Source organism: Vidua macroura, chromosome 1 (assembly GCF_024509145.1).
Source record: "Vidua macroura isolate BioBank_ID:100142 chromosome 1, ASM2450914v1, whole genome shotgun sequence".
Taxonomy (NCBI): Eukaryota; Metazoa; Chordata; class Aves; order Passeriformes; family Viduidae; genus Vidua; species Vidua macroura.
Window position 1 is genome coordinate 107,595,348 of NC_071571.1, and position 18,005 is coordinate 107,613,352.

The window sequence follows — 18,005 nt, forward strand, 5'->3', positions numbered from 1 at the left end:
TAGGAAAAGCTAGTCCAAAGTTAATATTTCACAATGTGTTGCATTACTCAAAAATGTTCATGTGAGGAAGTTTCATCCTCTTAACACTGCCCTGTCATGTTTCATGTGAATACAAAAACCCAGCCTTAACTGTCAGAATGTATCAGCATGCAAAAATAGACCCATCATCTTACTTTATTCTTAAATTCAGTCGAGGCTCCAAATGAAAAGAGAAACTTCACTACATCATTGTGGCCTTGCTGTGCAGCAAAGAACAGAGAAGTTGCACCTGACTGTAAAGGAAAAATAGATTAAAACAGTAGAAAACACAACACACTTGACTGAAGTATAGACATTTCAAATCAAAAAGTATTGTGCTCAATCAGTTGAATATCAGCTGAAAAGACATGATGAATTTCAAGACTCCAGAGGACACCAGGTATCTTAACTCAGTTTTCTTCCCATTGCACTGAAAAATCTGTCCAAAGGAAGGAAGGAAGGAAGGAAGGAAGGAAGGAGCAAGCTTTCCTGACTTTGGGCTCTCTCACCCCATGTAGAAAGTACAGGAAATGGGAGCTAGATGTGAAATTCACTCCAGTGCCCAAAGCCTTTACAAATAGTACATGGCCCCATTTAGACCATTTCAGAGCCCGCTCTCCTGGGCACATTTATAGGACTCTCACTTCCCTGAGCTTCACAACAACTTCAGTGCACAAGAGCACTGGTTGGAGTAACTGCATTTAGTTGCAGAACAGTGCCATAGGTCTTTAGCACTTAAACTTCATCTGTTTTGCTCCCTTCCTGCAACAGAGTGATTTTGGAGGCTTTCAGTGTTTTTTTTTGTTTTGTTTTGTTTTTTTTTTGTTTTGTTTTTTTTTTGTTTGTTTGTTTGTTTGTTTGTTTTTTGTTTCTTTTTTTTTTGGGTTTTTTTTTTTTTGTTGTTGTTGTTGCCTTGTTGAATCAGTATTTCCTGAGTGATAATCAAGAGCAGCTCCATAAAACTGTTCTTAACTTTTTCTTTTGTTGCTTCTTTCCAAGCAATGTTTACCTAAGAGAAGGGACATATTTAAGTACATGTTTTGTTAGAACAGGACCCCACTGAAAGACATCGACAATCATGGTTAGAGCAAGTTTAGGCCAGTAAGTGCAAAGACACCTACATCATCAAATGTGGCATTCACTGACTCAGTAACTTGCAGATGTCAGCATGAGATTAATGCTCTGGTTCCAGGTAACCAAGGAAAGTAAGAAACCTTGGCTTGTACTGTTTGAGCAACAAGCACACTGCTATCCTGCACGACCTGCCACCATCCCATGTAACTTCATGCCCTCCTTAAACTGTTCTTCTCTTAAAACCAGTGGTTGTCCCAGAGCAATTCTGCTCTTTGCACAGCTAACACACAGACCAGAGCAACTGCAATCCTTACAATTGTCTGCATGGAGTATGAGTGAAAGGCAATTTCCCAAAAAAATAGTTGCTGATGTCCCTTCCATGCTGATGTCATGGTGCAAGACATGCCTTGAATGCCAAGCAGAAGATGCAGGGAAGGGTACGGGTGATAAAGCTGTGTGACTGCTAGAGATGAGTCAGCTCAGAATAAAAGGCAGAATCTCCAAAACACACAGAGTCAAAAATAATCCCTGTGCTAGCAATGGCATCCACTCTGTTTTAATGACCAGGCTGCAAATCAAAAGGTAAAGGTCTTCTTATTATTTATCCCATCGCGAGATCTGTAAATTGTTGTGCCAAAAAGTTAAACTGCAAATACATAAATGGCATAACTCTGGGGGGGTTACATCCCAGATGTAACTGACCCTCACCAACCAGATCTGCTGAAAATGTTTCATGAGTTATTACAAATGTACCTCTGGCATCTGATTTTCTGTTGTAAACTCCAGATAACTGATTCCCTGATGTCCTCAGAACAGAGCCTGTTATAAATGTTATAAATACACTATACAGCAAGTGACAAAGAAACAATTGGCAACAAGCAGCAGACAACACTCTTATTATTTGTAACAAACCACCAGTCACTTAATCAAGCCATGTTTGAATCCTACCTCTCTCTGCAGATTGATATCTGCTCCTTGCAACACCAATTCCCGTACACAATCTATGTGGCCATAGTAAGATGCTACCATCAGAGCTGTTGTGCCAAGCTGGGAGTAAGGAAAAACAAGTCAGTACCTTCAAGAGACACCTACAGCAATGAATCAGGCTGTCTGGATGAGTCAGCATCTCTGCCAAAAAGCTGGAGGGAGTTTATGATATCTTATTGTCCCAAAATAAGTGCAACAAGTATAAAAAGAATGGGTTTTGTTTCTAAACAGCTTTTTCCCCCCCTCTTTTTAAGCAGAGAATCCCAAAGTTCTTTGCATCATTTCCAGAAGAATAACCTCAGACACAGGAGCAGAGTGACTCAGCTGAGTCACTTAGAATTCTGAGTCATAGTCAGGAGAAGGGGCTGGGTGATTTGAACAGTAATTCCCTATCCAAATAATGAGAGCAAACTCACTCAGTGACTCTTCACATTATAAGAGAGAACTGTCTGTACAGAAATCTGTGTTCAACTCCCTCAGTACACTATAAGGTCACTTCCAGGGAATGAAGTAAGATTTATATGTATACAGTGTATGGACAATATGCAGAAACCACATGCATAAGGATGAAATACATCCTTCAAAACCATTCACACACAAAAGCTCAATTTAAAGAAGGAATGGGTGACATTACAAAAAAGAAACATGCAGTCTTAATTGTAAAAAAAAATAATTTAGTCTAGAAAATGTGTATGTCTGATACAATTATTAATGCAGTGCAGTGTGAAAGTCCTTGTCCAAAGTTAGCCTTCTTTTGAGAAAATATGAAGAGTAGTGACTTTATTTTTTCATACTGATCTCTGTCCTGTTTACTACAAGCCTCTATTTGAACAACCTTCCCTCCCTTGTCAGAAGGACATCATAGCACCAGCCGCAAAAGTGCTGTAGGACAAATACTTGCCTACAGGTCAAAAATGAAATGAAAATGAAAAGATACATTAAAGTCATTTGGCTTAGAAAATCTCTTACACTTTGAAGGTATCCAAAGTGAGAGAAGCTGCGGCAAGTTCATGTTTTGGGCTGGAAGTGGCATTAATCCTTACCAACACCAGCATGGCTACGTGTCAGTCACTCCCAATGCCAAAAAAAAGAAACCTGGAACTTCTCACCCTCCTTTTCCCTTGCTCTTTGACTCAGCTTAGCACAATCAAGTATCTCACCATGCGTTGTAGGCAGAATAGAAAGATCTGCTCATGATCCGTGTTATCATCCCATATATAATCTCAAAACTAATTTCAACCCATGTCAATTACAGTAAGGAAATTCACATGACATTTGTCATGTATCTGGGCTCCTCTTGCTTGGCAATCTTTTGCCTTCATGTTGGTGCCCAGTCCAGAGATTGGGTGGAGGAGGAAGAATTTAGGAGGCCAGCTGTTGTTCTAATTATGAGGTCTGTTAGCTGACAGAATCATTGCTACCTGGGCTCAATTCAGCCAACTCTTCGCTGTGATCTATTACTACAATGACATTTCTTTGCAAAGAGAAGCCCGAGGTGCTAGGATCTGTGTTTTTAATGTCACCACCACAAATAACCATGTAAGACACATTTTTGAGTGCTGGCAAATTCTTAACCCCTTGCCACTAATGTAAATCATCACACTATTTTATCTTATGTTTCAAGCTTGATTACTGACAGGAGAAGGTTTTAAATCATCCTGAAGTACCATAAGACATATGTTTCATGTTAGATCCCTACTACACCCTCTGCATGGTGGGTTATGGAAAGTGATGCAAAATGAGTGCTGTGGCTGTAGGTGCATTGTGTGCATACGCTGTCTTTGCAGTCCACATCTACTCGCCCACTGTTCAGCAGCAGCTGGAGGAGAGCCAGGTTTCCTTTTCTTGCAGCCCAAAATGCAGCATTGGCAAGTGGTGTTTCTTTCTGGTTGAAAAAAGGAAAAGGAAAAAAAAAAAAAAAAAGGAAAGCAGAAATAAATCACTTTGGAAAATCCTCTGGGCAAGCATATACATTGCATACGTTCTGCATTCAAGCCAGGAAAGTTTCAGCTTAGTGTGCTGCTCTTTCAAACTCAGAGCATGGAAAGGAAGCTAATTTAATTTCTTTTTGCAATTAAAGAGACCAATCTTCCTGTGCTTCCTCATGTTATTTCAAGTCTTCCTTGTGTCCATGGCAGCCTATGTCTTTTAGATTGCCCTGTAATGAGAAAGGATGATGCTAGGCCAGATCCACAGGGAAACATCACAGAAAACAACATGCTCAGTGATGCCTGAATTGTCTGTTTCTATGGTGGGACTGGCCACAGTTAGGCTGAAGCATCCTGCTGACATGTCCTGCTGCAGGACATCTGCTTGGGTCTCAGATTAGCTCTCTGCCATCTCCTTCTTTTCTGCACAAAAAGTTCCAATACAGGAAAAGTATCACTCATGCATCTCCCAGACTGCTTGTTCTACCTCCTGCCTGGAATTAACACCCTGGGACTGTGGGTATGTGCAATATCTCCTGGGTAGGAGTGAATGATGACTGCTCCAGCACAGGAAAAGGACAGAAAGAGAAGACATGGACTTTGCTCCTACCCTCTTTATCTAATCCATGCAGACAGTTGCCAATATTCTGCCTTGACAGGTAAGCACTGTCAAGGGTGAAGTGTGGGGGGGAAACACTGTGATGGCAATGATCTATATCCTAGAGCGGGCTCGTGCTGCTGATTTTTTAATAAGAGCCCAAACCACCTACAGAGGTGTAAAACATCACTTCACCAACAGTCACACCAAAGCAGAGTCAAAAATATGCAAGGACATTGCTTTGTATCAAACGCTGCCTTCTGGATAACCCAAAGAGAGTGCAGAGTGATATTAAAGTCAATCATTCAGCTTCAGAAATGGCATAGGCACTTCTTGTCTAAATGTCAGTGTGCACATGTAATGTGGCAGGGAATCAAGATTCAATAGTTTTATGCTTTATAATTAAAATGCACATATACAGCACAGTTCAAATTGCTTCCTTCACTGACATGAAGACATTAAACTTTGCAGAAACCAGTAGACACAAGAATCATGAATCTGAATCTCTCTCAGGTCTGAGCACTTTCCATGGGTTGCATTTTTAATAATAATAGGTTGGAAAATTGGCAGCTGTTTCAGATGAGAGATGTTCCAACCATTCAATAAATTGTAAGTCACTTCCTATAAATTAATAGTGGCATTTCTTGTGCACACAGGGGCAGGAGTGTGAAAATTTTAGCAAGCACAATAAGCTCAGTTCTGATCTTCTTTTCACAGCTATTGCATTTCCCTGGAGATAATGTTGATTAAATAATGTAAATAATGTAAACAATGTTGATTAAACTAGAGACAGCAGTTTATACCCTCTTTGCTAGCAAGACTGTAGTGTCTTCCTATCTTTATCCTTAGAACCACTAAAATTTTATGTAAAAGCAAACAATTGACCTAAACACACAGAGGCTCGTGTTGCCCTTTCTGCTTTGATTTAGTAGATAGATATTTATTTATAGAGCTGGCAGTTAGGAATATTGTCCTGTTGGCTTTGTTATTATGATATTCAGTGGAAAGACATGAGCATGTTTAGACCTTACAGAATGGACAATCAAATTCCTTACCTTTTATTGTCCCAAACTATCCCTTAAAGTCTTAGAAAGTTTAGAGGTACGGCAACACATCCATAAAGGGAAAGATTAATTTAATCCACCCCAGTTTTAACTACAAGGGCACAGTAGCAGACTGAATTATATTATTGCTCATCATATACCACCACTTTCACTGGTCAGGGAGGCAGGAACTGGAATCCATATTCAGGAACTTCTTGCCTGCTTTCACCAGTTCACATGAGAAGAGAACTAAATGTCCAGTGTGACCCTGGATGGCAAGTAGAAGTTCAAAGTCTTTGGCCTTATGAGTCAGAAATTCCTACCTCTTTTTTCTCCCCTCTAAGTCCTACAGTAGCTCTCCAGCAGAGTTGTCCTTATACTTTGGATCAGACCCAAGGAATGGAAGAATTCTTCAGTGCACCAAGGACACAAAACAAAGTTTTCTCCCATTTAAACTGATTCCTATTAAGCACTTTTACTTCCCCTTGTGCCCCTGCGTTGCTTGGGATTCCTTGTATAAAAGTAGAGTATACAGCACACTCAGACCATCAACCATCCAGTGATAAGATTAAAAAATCAGATGCAAATCTGAGCTATTGTACGTGCTAAGGTGAATGAAAGTGCAAAATCATTCAGATGATCTGGGCACCTTACAAGAACAGCCTTATCGTGTACCATGTGTCAGTTTATATCTCTGGATCTATAGCTATGTAATCTAATCCAATGAATTTAATTATTTTGAGCAATAAATGAGTTTATAGCTGCAGGATGTGACTGCTGTTGTTTGGTTATGAACTCAGTCATGTCTCATCAGATACTTCCTAGGGAGAGGTAATGTTGAATTTCAAAAGATTAATTGGACAAACTTTTTGTGTAATTCTTATTATAAAGGTAGTCTGCTCCCAAAGCAGCCCCAAAGTAAACAACTGATCCTCAGCACTGACAGTCTGGGAGCAGAATGTAATAAACATTTGAAAATTATTAGCCAATAGCTTTCATGAAAATTGCTTGTTTCATTATGTCACTTGTGCCAGCATCAGCAACTTTCAGGATAAAAGTTCCTTCACTTCATCAAGTTCTCTAAAGTATTATTTTAAAATCTGGCTGTGCTGATAATTTTGATGGTTTATATGCTTTTATGACAGCCCAAAGATGAAAAGCTGGCATTATGTTCATGCGGTACTGACATTAGAAAAAACACTTTTTCAAAAACGGCCTAGAGGAAAATATATATTATAAATCTAACAAAACCATTTCTCTGCAGGGATACAGAAAAAGATGAATTGTGCTAAGGTATCTGTGTCATTTCAGGAATATTGAGGGGGAAAGTATGTTTTAAATGCTGCGCCCACCAGCTCCTGCTCCCTGCCCTACCTTTGATTTGCTGTTTGCAGAGAAAGGGCAGGTGAGAGTGGTGTGACCGCTAAGGAGGAAGAGCGCAGTTCTTAAACAGGAATCTTGCAGATGAAAAAAACAAAGCAATGGACAAAGAGAAAGAAAAGAAAGGAGAAAGAGAATGCTAGTTCACCCACTGGTTTGTTCCTTATGCTGGCAAAATGCAAGAAATTTCCCTTTTCTTTCTTAGTTTCCAAACCAGTCCTATTGCGAAGAAGGAATTGAGTAAAAAGTTTAAAGAAGAAGAACTGGAAATCAGGATCAAGCATGATGGAAAAGGCTAGTGCAACTTAGGAGCAGAGTTCTTTATTAGATAGCAATATATCATACATGAAGGATCCTGATAAAACGGACAGGTGATTTAATATATAAATGTTGTTTAGTCAGGCAAAATGTGACAGAAGAGAGGATATTTGTGGGAGAAAGAAAGATAAATGCAATGCCATGGGTAAGTAGGATAATAAGATGGAAAATGTGAACAGCCAGTGGCAAACAGTAAGAATCCAAGTTAAGTTCATGATCTGAGAGAAAGAGAAAATGCCAAACAAAATGTCACAGGGAGAAAAGGGAGTGAAAACAGAGAGAGGGAGGTATGGTCTGCAGTTCTTCAGAGGGAGGGGAAAACAGTGAGCTACTTAGAACAGGAAAACTTGAGGGACTATAATGTGAGAAATAGGGCATAGAAAAGGAGCTGATAGGGACAGAACAGCAAGTAAGACCTGAAGAACAAGTAAAATAAACAAGGAGGCCAAAAAAAGATAAGAAAGAAAAAGAAGCTGGCATCACCAGGAACATGGGGCTGTTTGGGTGGATGCTTGTGAGTAAAGAAGGTGGGAAAAAACTCACAGAGACAGAATGGACAGAAAAACTAAGGAAAAAAAAAAAAAAAAACAAAGAAAATGAAATTATGTGTGAGACCAATGCAGGACCAAAAAGGGGATGACCACAGAGACTGCAGTCCAGAAAGGCAAGCGTATCCTGAGCTACATCAAAAGAATCAAGACCAGTAGGATGAGGAAAGTGATTCTCTCCCTCAATTCTGCTCTGGTAAGACCACACCTGGAGTACTAAGTTCAGCTCTGGGGCCTCCAACATAAGGGTGGGGACCTGCTGGACCAAATCCAGAAGAGGGCCATGAAGATGGCCAGAGGGCTAGAGCACCTCTCCTATGAAGACAGGCTGAGGGAATTGAGGTTGTTCAGCCTGGAGAAGAGAAGGCTCTGAGGAGACCTTAGAGCACCTTCCAGTGGCTAAACGGGACCCGCAAGAGAGATAGAGAGGGACTTTTTACAAGGGCATGTGGTGATAGCACAAGGACAAATGTCTTCAAACTGACAGGGGGTAGGTTTAGAGTGGATATTAGGAAGAGATTCTTTACTGTGAAGGTGGTGAGGCATTGGAACAGGTTGCCCAGAGAAGCTGTGGATGCCCCATCCTTAGAAGTGTCCATGGTCAGGCTGGATGGGGCTTTGAACAGCGTGGTCTAGTGGAAGGTGTCCCTGCTTATGGCAGAGGGCTGGAACATGATGATCTTTAAGGTCCTTTCCAACCATTCTATGATTTCACCACCAAGTGTAAGACTGAGCTGCCCCTGGAGCAAAGGTTCTCTGCTGCCTGTCACAGGAGGGCTTTAACTGCAGGTGGGAACCACCTGCTGTGCCACCATTGAACTGACACGGTGACATCAAAGCACCAGCGTTCCGGGGGGGGGGGATACCCTGACAGGAGAGAGGCAAGTACAGGGAATAATACATCAAATTTAAAAAAATGCAATGCAAGCAATATGGCAAAGGACTGGCACTGAGCTGCTGATCAATAAGAGAAGGGCAAGCACAGCAACCAGAAAGTGCAAAACAGAGAAGATGTACATCCATCATAAATATTATCTGTTGACATCATTAGTAAATTGCTGCTTGCTTTCCTCTTTGCCAAATAATCTTATTAATCCTGTCCTTAGATTAAAAAAACTTCTTTAAGGCAATCTTTTGAAATGACTGCTCTTGTGTGGGTTTGGATGGAAGAAGTACAAAAAAGTGACAGGAATCACATCTGGCAAAGGGAACGAACCCGTCTGGCTTCAGTGGCCACCACAGCACAGAAAGGAAGAGCACGGATCAAGACTGCCTCCTAACTATTACACAACCAGCACCAGCAGAGATGGTCGTAAAAGTGAGGAGGAGGCTCCTGACTGCACCAAAACCCACAGCACAGAGCCCGGCCACCCCAGAGCCAGGCTCGCAGTTTATGTAACACAAGGCACGCACCCTTTTGGGGCTGTCAGCTGTGAAAAGCGCCCGCTCCATCACCTGCCACCGCAGCACTCCCGGGGCACCCCAAAGCCCGGGAAGGACGTTACTGCTTTCTGCTTTCTTTCCTTCCGCCCTACACCACCCTCGTTTTTCCTAAAAAAAAAAACCAAATCAACCCCCAAATCCACGGATACCACAGAGCACTCCACGGGCTGCCGGCACGACAAGCGCAAAGCGGGAACCCAAACGCGCATCCCCCCGCCCCTCTCCCCTTGAGGCGCCCGGCTCACCTTGAACGACATCCTGCACATCGCAGCGCTCCGCCTCCGCCCCGCTCCGCGCCCTCCCGCGCAGCTCGGTCCGCACCGCTCCGCGCCCGGGGCTGCGCGGGGCCGGGGCGGGGCCGGCGCCTCCCTCCCGCAGCACTTTGTGCTCATGGAGTTCTGGCTACTATTGCTCTTTAGAGGTTCTTTTTGGGGTGGGAAGGGAGTATTTGGTTGTTTATTATTATTACTATTATTATTATTATTATTATTATTATTATTATTATTATTATTATTTAGCAGAATAGATTATAATAGAATCAATTATGTTCGAACACATACTAATTATATCAGCATACCATTTTATATAATTACAGAAAATTATGTTTTATTGCTATTTTGGTTGCATAGTTATTATTGTTCTGTTGTTGTTGTTGTTGTTGTTAGTAATAGTAGTAGTTTTAGTATTATTTAAAATGGGCCCCTGCTGCAGCAGCATCCTGAGAAGCCAGCCCCCAGGGTGGGGGACCCACACCACTCAGCCTCTGGTGTAGACCTATGGATCAGGCCTCTGTAGCTCAGGAATAGCACTGAAATGGTCCAAACCCCAGGCACCCTCCCCCCAGCCCTATCCTCATCATGGTGCTAATGCCACCTGCATAGCACCACTTTTGTGTTTCACAGCCTCTTCCCTTCAAGCAAACCTAAGCAAATCCTGTTAAGAGGTACTGTTGTAAGTACAGCCACAGTGCTGCCACCCAAACCCGTGGCGGGGCTGAGAGTTCCTTCACCTTGTCTGCATCCAGTTATCACCAATGCTATCTCCCACAGCTGATGTGCTCTCATTAGGAAGCCAGTAAGTTCTTAAGGGCTTAACTGTATGCCTTTAAAAATGAACAGCCTTAAAGCCAATTCATGTCCTGTTTTGCCTGGCTGCCACAGATTTCATTCAAAGTCTTCGTGATATAAAGTAGGCAAAGCAGGGCATGCTCTGGTGAGAGATTCCTGAATTTCTTTGCTATTGTTGGTTTAAACTGAGCCCTTAGGGATTTTCCTCTTTTGATGTGCACACATAAATCCCATTCACGAGAAAATTATGCATGTGCATTGAGAAAAAATACTTGTGCTGAGATCCAAATAGCTTATTCTACAAATCTTCAAGTGAAGGGGTTTCTGCAGATCTTTTTCCTGAGGCAACATTCATCTGTGCATCTGTGCATACAGTAAAACAAACGGAAGGCAAGCAGATGAAAGCTGCTAATAGCACCGGCTCATCTCAGAATGCATGGCCTGGTGTGAACCTTAATTACTGAGATCATATGATCCTGGATGATCACTCAGATTTCTTCTTAAACTTAAAAATACTGAATAAACTGAGCAGATTACATAGTTGAGAGTCATCCTTACTCTGATCCAGTTGCACGGTGATGATTGTCCACTGAAAGAGGAAAATATTACTGATCTGTACACACTCCCTACCTCACCCTTGGAAAATCCCTGTGTTTATTCAATCTATTCTGAATAACATGCCAAACTTTTTGCTTTCATCAGCCCAAATATTAACTTTTAGGACCAAAAAAACCCCAAAGAATTCTTTCGATGAACAACAAAAAAGGAGATGAAAGCAATATAGTTCTTTTAGGTCTGTATTTATCTTGGGTGTTGGGGGAAAATATTTGAAGTGCTTTTCTTAATATCCCCACAAAATCTGAAATTGCATCTATTTTCAGTTGCACATGGTCTACTGTGACTTTTCTGTTTTCATATTTAGGTACAATAATTTGTCAGAACAGTTGAATACAGAAATACATATATAAATTATGCTCCTTTTTAGTGGTCCTTTGAAAGTTTATCCCAGAAAGCACGTAGAAACAATATTTTCATGTAGATGTCTGCCTGTTGTTACACTTGTTTATTGGCAAAGAGGACACGCACCTCATATATATATAAACACAAGAATTTGTAATTATTATAACTGAATCTTAACAGTCTAATATAAGAATCATTACTAGAGCCAATTTAATTATGGCAGAAAAAGAAAGATGTCTAAACAGAGAAAAAAAATCAGTATTAATAACATTAAAGTTAAAACTTATATACACTTCCTGGTTTTTACTCCTTTTCTGGATGTTATCCTCACCTTTCCCCTGCTTTGCTAAGACCCAGAGTAGGTGGTTTCATTCTGATGGTGGTGGTCTGTGATGTTATGGTGAGCTGTAGCATCTGGAGTTGGTAATTTCAGGGACTATGATGTTCATGTTAATGGCTTCTTCTTCCCTCTAGGATCTGCGTAATCCTGTTTAATATGTTTGCTAACATGCTTTTACCTCTGACTCTTTTTTCACTGGTCTGCAGCTCCATATTACAACCAAACTAATTCTCATTTCAATTAGAAAAGCTGCTGTTAGAGATAAGCCATGTAAAACAAAATTGAGGGAGGTCAAGAAAAGTTTAAAAAGAACAAACCTGGCAAGCCTCAGTTCCCGAGGCCCTGCAAACTCAATGCCTGTTATATCATGGGAATACTGTGTTTTAGGGCTACACATCTTCCCTATTCTTTAGTCTTGCCAGAATATTTAAGACTGCAAGATACTCGGACTGGTTGGGATTTGCTAGCTGCTTGGCAGAATTCATCTGCAGGGCAGCAGGCTGCATTCCTCTCACCTAGTATTTCATCACAGTGATTATTTCAAATATCCTGACTCATGTTGTTTTGTTCAAGTCTGAAGGCTACCAAGGCTACCTAAGATGAATTGCAGGAACAAATTAAATTATTGCATTTAAAAGCTGATCCAACCATTCTGTGTAAGTCACAGAAAAACCTTACCTGAGCCAGAACAGTTCAAGCACATCTATATATGGACGATTAAGAGAAATAGCACAAATTTTGGGTTAAAAAAAATCCTTCAGAGATTACAATCTAAACCTCTACAATTTTTTATGCAAAGATGACATTAATTTCTATCTGCTTTAAAAAACAGCAATAAATAAACAAGCACCCATTTAGAAATGTGAATAGAGAGCAATATAAGTTTGCCTGCTGTGTATGGAAACGGATAAACACATTTCAGCAGACAAGATGGTCAATGTGTGTTTTGTAACTTCAGTGAACTGTGACATGGGATTCTGCCCCCATCTCAAAAACCTGTTGTTAAATTTGCCTGCCATCTTCCAGACTCCAGAGCTCTTTACTGCAGGGTGTGCCACACAACTGCATCTGTGTAACTCAGAAGATATTGCATAGACAAATACATTTCTGCAATGGCTTTTGTCATTTCCCATATGGCTGTATGTCAATAATGTCAATGCTTTTGCTTTCAATATCACCTGTATAAAGATAATTGATGAAGGAAGGTCTGTGATATTTATTCTCTGATTGTAACTTAGCTTTAATTCTGAAGCTTTGCAAATGGTGGAGATCTTAGTATAATGTTATTGATTTCAGCTGTATCTCCATTGTTTTACTTTCTTGGACATTTGCTTCCATTTAGTTTTTAAAATATTTTTAAAACATAAATAGGTTTCTATGTTTTTCTAAAAATAAATTACATTATCCAAAGTATATTAAAAAAAAGTCAATTTAAAATGTAAAGTGGAGCAATCTTCAGCAGATTCAGTCACAAATTTTGAAGCCTGATTTTACCCAGACAACAACAGTAGTAAACCTGGATCCTATGAATAGCAAATTATATTTCTATTTTGATAAAGGTATAAATACTCTTTACTGCTCTAGTTCTCTGCATGATTTCAAAATCCTGGATCATTGCCTCTCTGACAACTGTGTATGTTTCTGCCTATGACCTCTTGTGTGGGCCTGGGCAAGCCTTTTGCACCAAAATCTTTAAAAATAACTTCTCAGATTGTCTTCCTTACGTTCTTTTGCCTTGTAACTCAAAATGATGACACCAAGAGAAATACTACTTTTGAAACCATCAGCCTAAGGTTTTTGCACAGAAGTTTTTGTCAGCAACATTCAATACCAGCACACAGTAAGAGAGCAGCTCTAAAACTTTTCTCTCTTTCCCAATCTTTGGATTCTTTATGTTGCTGAAATCATTCTTGATCTTGGCTAAATCCTGCACTGTGCTGTGGAGTGAACTGAACTGGCAAGCTCAGACACTACCAGCAGTTCTGCTGTGCCAGCATGGACATCTGCATAGACTAGCAAATCCAACTGCTTGGCTGGCTAAATCAGTTCATGCTGACCTCTCTGGGACAGCTACTTTAGTGCTCTAGTCTGGATGAGGAGTACATAGCTGAAGTGAATCTCCTGGTTGTCTCCCCTTATGGTGCTCTTTTCTTATTGTGAAGGGATCCTGTACCGTGCAAACTGGATCCAGTTTGAACTAACCTCAAAGATTTCTTCCAGGAGCAGACTCAGTGGACTGCAGCTGCCAACTGGGATTGAAGAGAGCTAATCTAAATTTAAACTAACTCACCATGAAATGGGTACATTGTAGACTTCAGGTCCTCAGCACCATTTGCTCTGCAGATTCACTCCTGTCAGGCTGTGCTACTTGCAAATGTAGACAGCCTGTGTTGTGCCACTACTACCACAGCTAGCTAGGACATCTCTAAACTGCAGTGCAATCTTTGATACAGAAAAAGTACCTTATAATAAGATGTCTGGTACAGTCATGTTCGCCCCCCTCTCCTGCCTGAAAAGCAGCCAAAGTCTTGTGCTGGCTCCTTCCCTTTTCCCTGCGTGTGTTCTCTCATCCAGTGAGAATCTGGGAAGTCTCACTATTTGCCCAGGACTTGCAGATAGGCCACAAACTTACAAATGGGCCACAAACCATAGGCCTGTCCACTGCAGTCCATTGTGGGGTTCATGTATGTTTGCTTCCTCAACCCATTTTAGGGACATGGTGAACCTGACCTTTTTCAGGGCGCACAATGCAAATTCACAGTACATAACATACACAATAAATGTGATACTTTCTAAGCATGCTGTATCTACTTGTGTTATCAGCTTGTACATGTCCAACAAGAGTGATACACCCCAGAGTGCCTGGGCTTGCCCATCTCCTGCCTGGGAGTATTAATCATTCCTAAACCAGCAGGCTGTACCACCTAGGAATATTCATTCCTAAAGGAATCCTTGTCTGCTTCTTGGTTTGATGCCCTTTGGCTCCTTCACAGCACTTAGGGTTGAGTAATTGGGCTTGCTTCTTTCAATGAGAGTGGCACTGCTCATCTCATGTTGAAACACTTGAACAGCCACAGAGAAAACCTCCTGGCATGTGCCAGATTAATTATTGCATATGTGCTTAGCCAAAGTTTGCACGCAAAATGCTAGGACATTATGAGGTGGATATTAATTTGAGTGCAATGTATTACTGCTATTCAAACTGTCTTTTGATTAAAAAGAGGAATAGTGACAGATCTGAGAGGCATTTCTAAAATAATTCAGCAGACTTGTATTTACTTCCAGCCTTGCCTTGCGTGCACAAGGAGTTTTAAATCAGGAAAGCACCAGAGCAGATCCATGAATGTGTCACTATGAAAGTGCACAGAAATACATACAGCCTTGCTGCTGAGGTGGTATCTAATCCCCTAAATTTTTGTCTTTATGAACAAAGAAGATGCTGCTCCTTTCAAACCAAAAAATCTTATTCTTTCTGGCACGCTATAGACAAAGATTTCAATAACACAGCTTTGGAGAGATCTGCTACTTGAGACACTGAAATCAGTAAATCCTGCCACACAGTGACAACTCCTGATTGCATCAGGTTAATTCATGCTGTCATGCCTTTCCAGTATAAGCACCAGCACGCCATCTTCACTTTAAGTGCAAATGCCTTCCAACCTTCAAACAGTTCAGCTTAAACTCCTCTATGTGAGCACCTGTACAGGTACATCATACTCATTTTTTTTTTTTTTATCCTTCTCCTTGGAATTTTTCTCTCTTCAGGCTATATTGCTTTAAGACAGTGTGTACAGGTTGTGACTGTTTTCTTCATCTATAATTTCCTTTTGCTTTCCCTGCTTATCCTCTCTATATGCTGATTTTATGACTCAGTCTGAAGTGAATTGTTTACCTATTTTCCATCTGCTTAGCCAGAGAGAAGCCCGTGAGCCTGTGTTCAAGTTTACAATCTTTCTAACCCTACACCTGGCACTTAAATGCTAATGGATAGTGGTGCAGATAAATGAAACTGGCTGTCAGAGTCCATGAACAATCTAAACTTGATGGCTAGTGAAGTTCTCTAAACAGAAAGGCATATTCAGATAAAATACTATGATATCCATTTTTCCCAGCCATTGTTTGTATATTATTGTATATAACTTTACTGTGAGAAGTGTTGTGGATCTGAAAACATACGTGTCACATCAGTGTGAGAACAATGCATGATATATCCCATATGCTAGTACAGGTAGGAAAAATAGCAGATTATCCAGGGCTTGCTGTATTTTTTTTTTTTTTCTACAGAATATAACTAACTTCTTGTAAGTGGAAGATTTGTGTACATTTACTAAGATAGAAAAACCCCAGTATAAGGAATCAGGACAAATTCTAGTGATCCTCCTAAGCCTATTGTTAAAGAGAGGCACACCTCACTAGCACTGCACAGGAATCTCAAAACTGCTCTGTATTTAGCATGGAAGTGTAAGATTTTCACTATCTCGTTCACATAAGCCATTCTGACCAGCTGAACTGTGTGTGTTTGGCTATTTCTCCTCTGTCACAAAAGCTTTGTCTGAGGACAAAAGAAGCTGTTGTGGAGCATAAATTTCAGAGTCCAGAGTCTGAGATGCCTCCCTGGGACCTTAGAGCTCACCCCATCCAGTAAAACTGATCTGGTAGATTAATTTCATCCTCACTTGGAGAGAGTGGAGGTCCTTGAAGGAAGGGAGTAGACCTTGGGCTGATGGTATGGATGACATGGCACAATTAAGTTCAATAGGAGTCAACTCTATGCATGTGAGAGAGAAATTGCTTGCCTTGCCAGGTAAAAAAATTGAGTTATTGGCTACAGTTCAGTCGGTTTGATTTCTCTGTCTTATGCTCTGCTGGTCAGAAAATCAGTCCACTAATTGAAAAGAAAGGATTTGGCTAAAGAACATATGCATACAACTGTATGATAAAATATCCAAATGATAAAATTATACCACAGTAGTGCTACCAAGCACTATCACATCTCCTAATGAAGCTCCTGATAATTAACATGACTGAAACTAATTATTACTAAAAAAAACAACCAAAAACCACAAACAAACAAACAAACAAACAAAAAACCCGAACAAGCAAAAAAAGTGATTTATAAGAGCTGTAACTCTTTTAATTTTCAATTCTCTTCTATGAAGAATTTTTGTAGCGTATTATGTCTGTGTTACAGAAATCTGTAATTATGCTCAAAAAACATAGCAAAAGTATTCTCCACCTAATTTTTGTCACTTTCACGCGTTTTAAATTTACTGTATTTTCTGAGTTACAACAATTAAAATAAATAAATATTCTTAAACTACCTCTGTTTGAATTTTCAGTTACATTTTTTGTCTGATCCTCAGATGGAATAAACTGATATAGTACTGAAGTGTCCTCAGTTTATACTACTGAAAGTCTGGCTTCCTATAACATTTAAACAGAAGGTTCTATTTAAAAATTAAGAACTTGATGAGACTATGGTCAGGCTAGAGCTGAGATTGAAGTAAACCTGAGGCAGTGTGTAAAAGCAACACTTTTAAAACCTTTCTGGAAACAGATCCCAGAAAAAAACACTGTCTTATTATTAGAGATCAGATCAAAGACAATTCTGGCAGAGAAAAATATGAAATTCAAATGCCAATCTAATTTAACCAATGGCTAAAAAAGCCTCTTAGGAAAAGCAGTCTACAAAGAAGTAGTTTCCATGAGTAGCTGCTTGGCGTACTGTAGCAGAGAGTCTGTGGAGTGCTGTTTTCCCTTATTATGATGGCCAAAGTAGCAATAATAGCACCAATGTCAGCAAATAGAAAAACAGGATGTGAAAAATACAAGAGCTGACATTTTAGTTTTCCCCAGATGTTTGACTGACAAGTCACCGGGTACTGACCAAAGGGAGCATGTGCTTCACAAAAAATCAGCCATTTTATAACCCAGACTTGTTTTCTTCTTTTTGAACTTTTAAGTCCATGAGCAACTCTATAAAAAAGTACAGGAAGCCAAGAATAAGAAGGAAATCCACTAAGAAACAAAACAATAAAGTGGATGGATTTTAATGTTATCCATGAGAAAGTTTATTCAAGAAAAGAAAAAAAAAATTATATGTCAGCCTCTGTAGCTAACATGAGTTATGGTCAAGTGTAATTTGATTAGGGAGTCTTAGCTATACCTTTAGCTACATAGCCCAGAGTGTTCCTCTGGACTTATTCATTGGAACTGGATGGCAAAGAAGTTGTGTCTCACTTCCAGGGTTGCCCTAGCCCCAGGATAGTCACTGAGTAAACATAAAAAGATCAAAACTGAG

At 40.3% G+C, this 18,005-nt stretch overlaps 1 protein-coding gene across 2 annotated transcripts in view; it reads right to left on the minus strand.

The window, feature by feature from the left end:
- Positions 1-9,629, minus strand: part of ANKRD29 (ankyrin repeat domain 29) — a 33,007-nt gene extending 23,378 nt beyond the window's left edge. Inside the window, exons 1-4 of one of the 2 annotated variants that reach the window (XM_053997440.1) lie at positions 9,583-9,629; positions 3,854-3,964; positions 2,041-2,139; positions 174-272 (exon numbers count right to left, since the gene is read on the minus strand). In XM_053997440.1, the coding sequence (XP_053853415.1) occupies positions 174-272; positions 2,041-2,139; positions 3,854-3,964; positions 9,583-9,603 (330 nt within the window). In that variant the 5' untranslated portion in view covers positions 9,604-9,629. Of the gene's footprint in view, positions 1-173; positions 273-2,040; positions 2,140-3,853; positions 3,965-9,582 lie in introns of those variants that run through there. The other variant, XR_008440426.1, reaches the window with a different exon arrangement.
- Between the last annotated feature and the right edge of the window lie 8,376 nt (positions 9,630-18,005).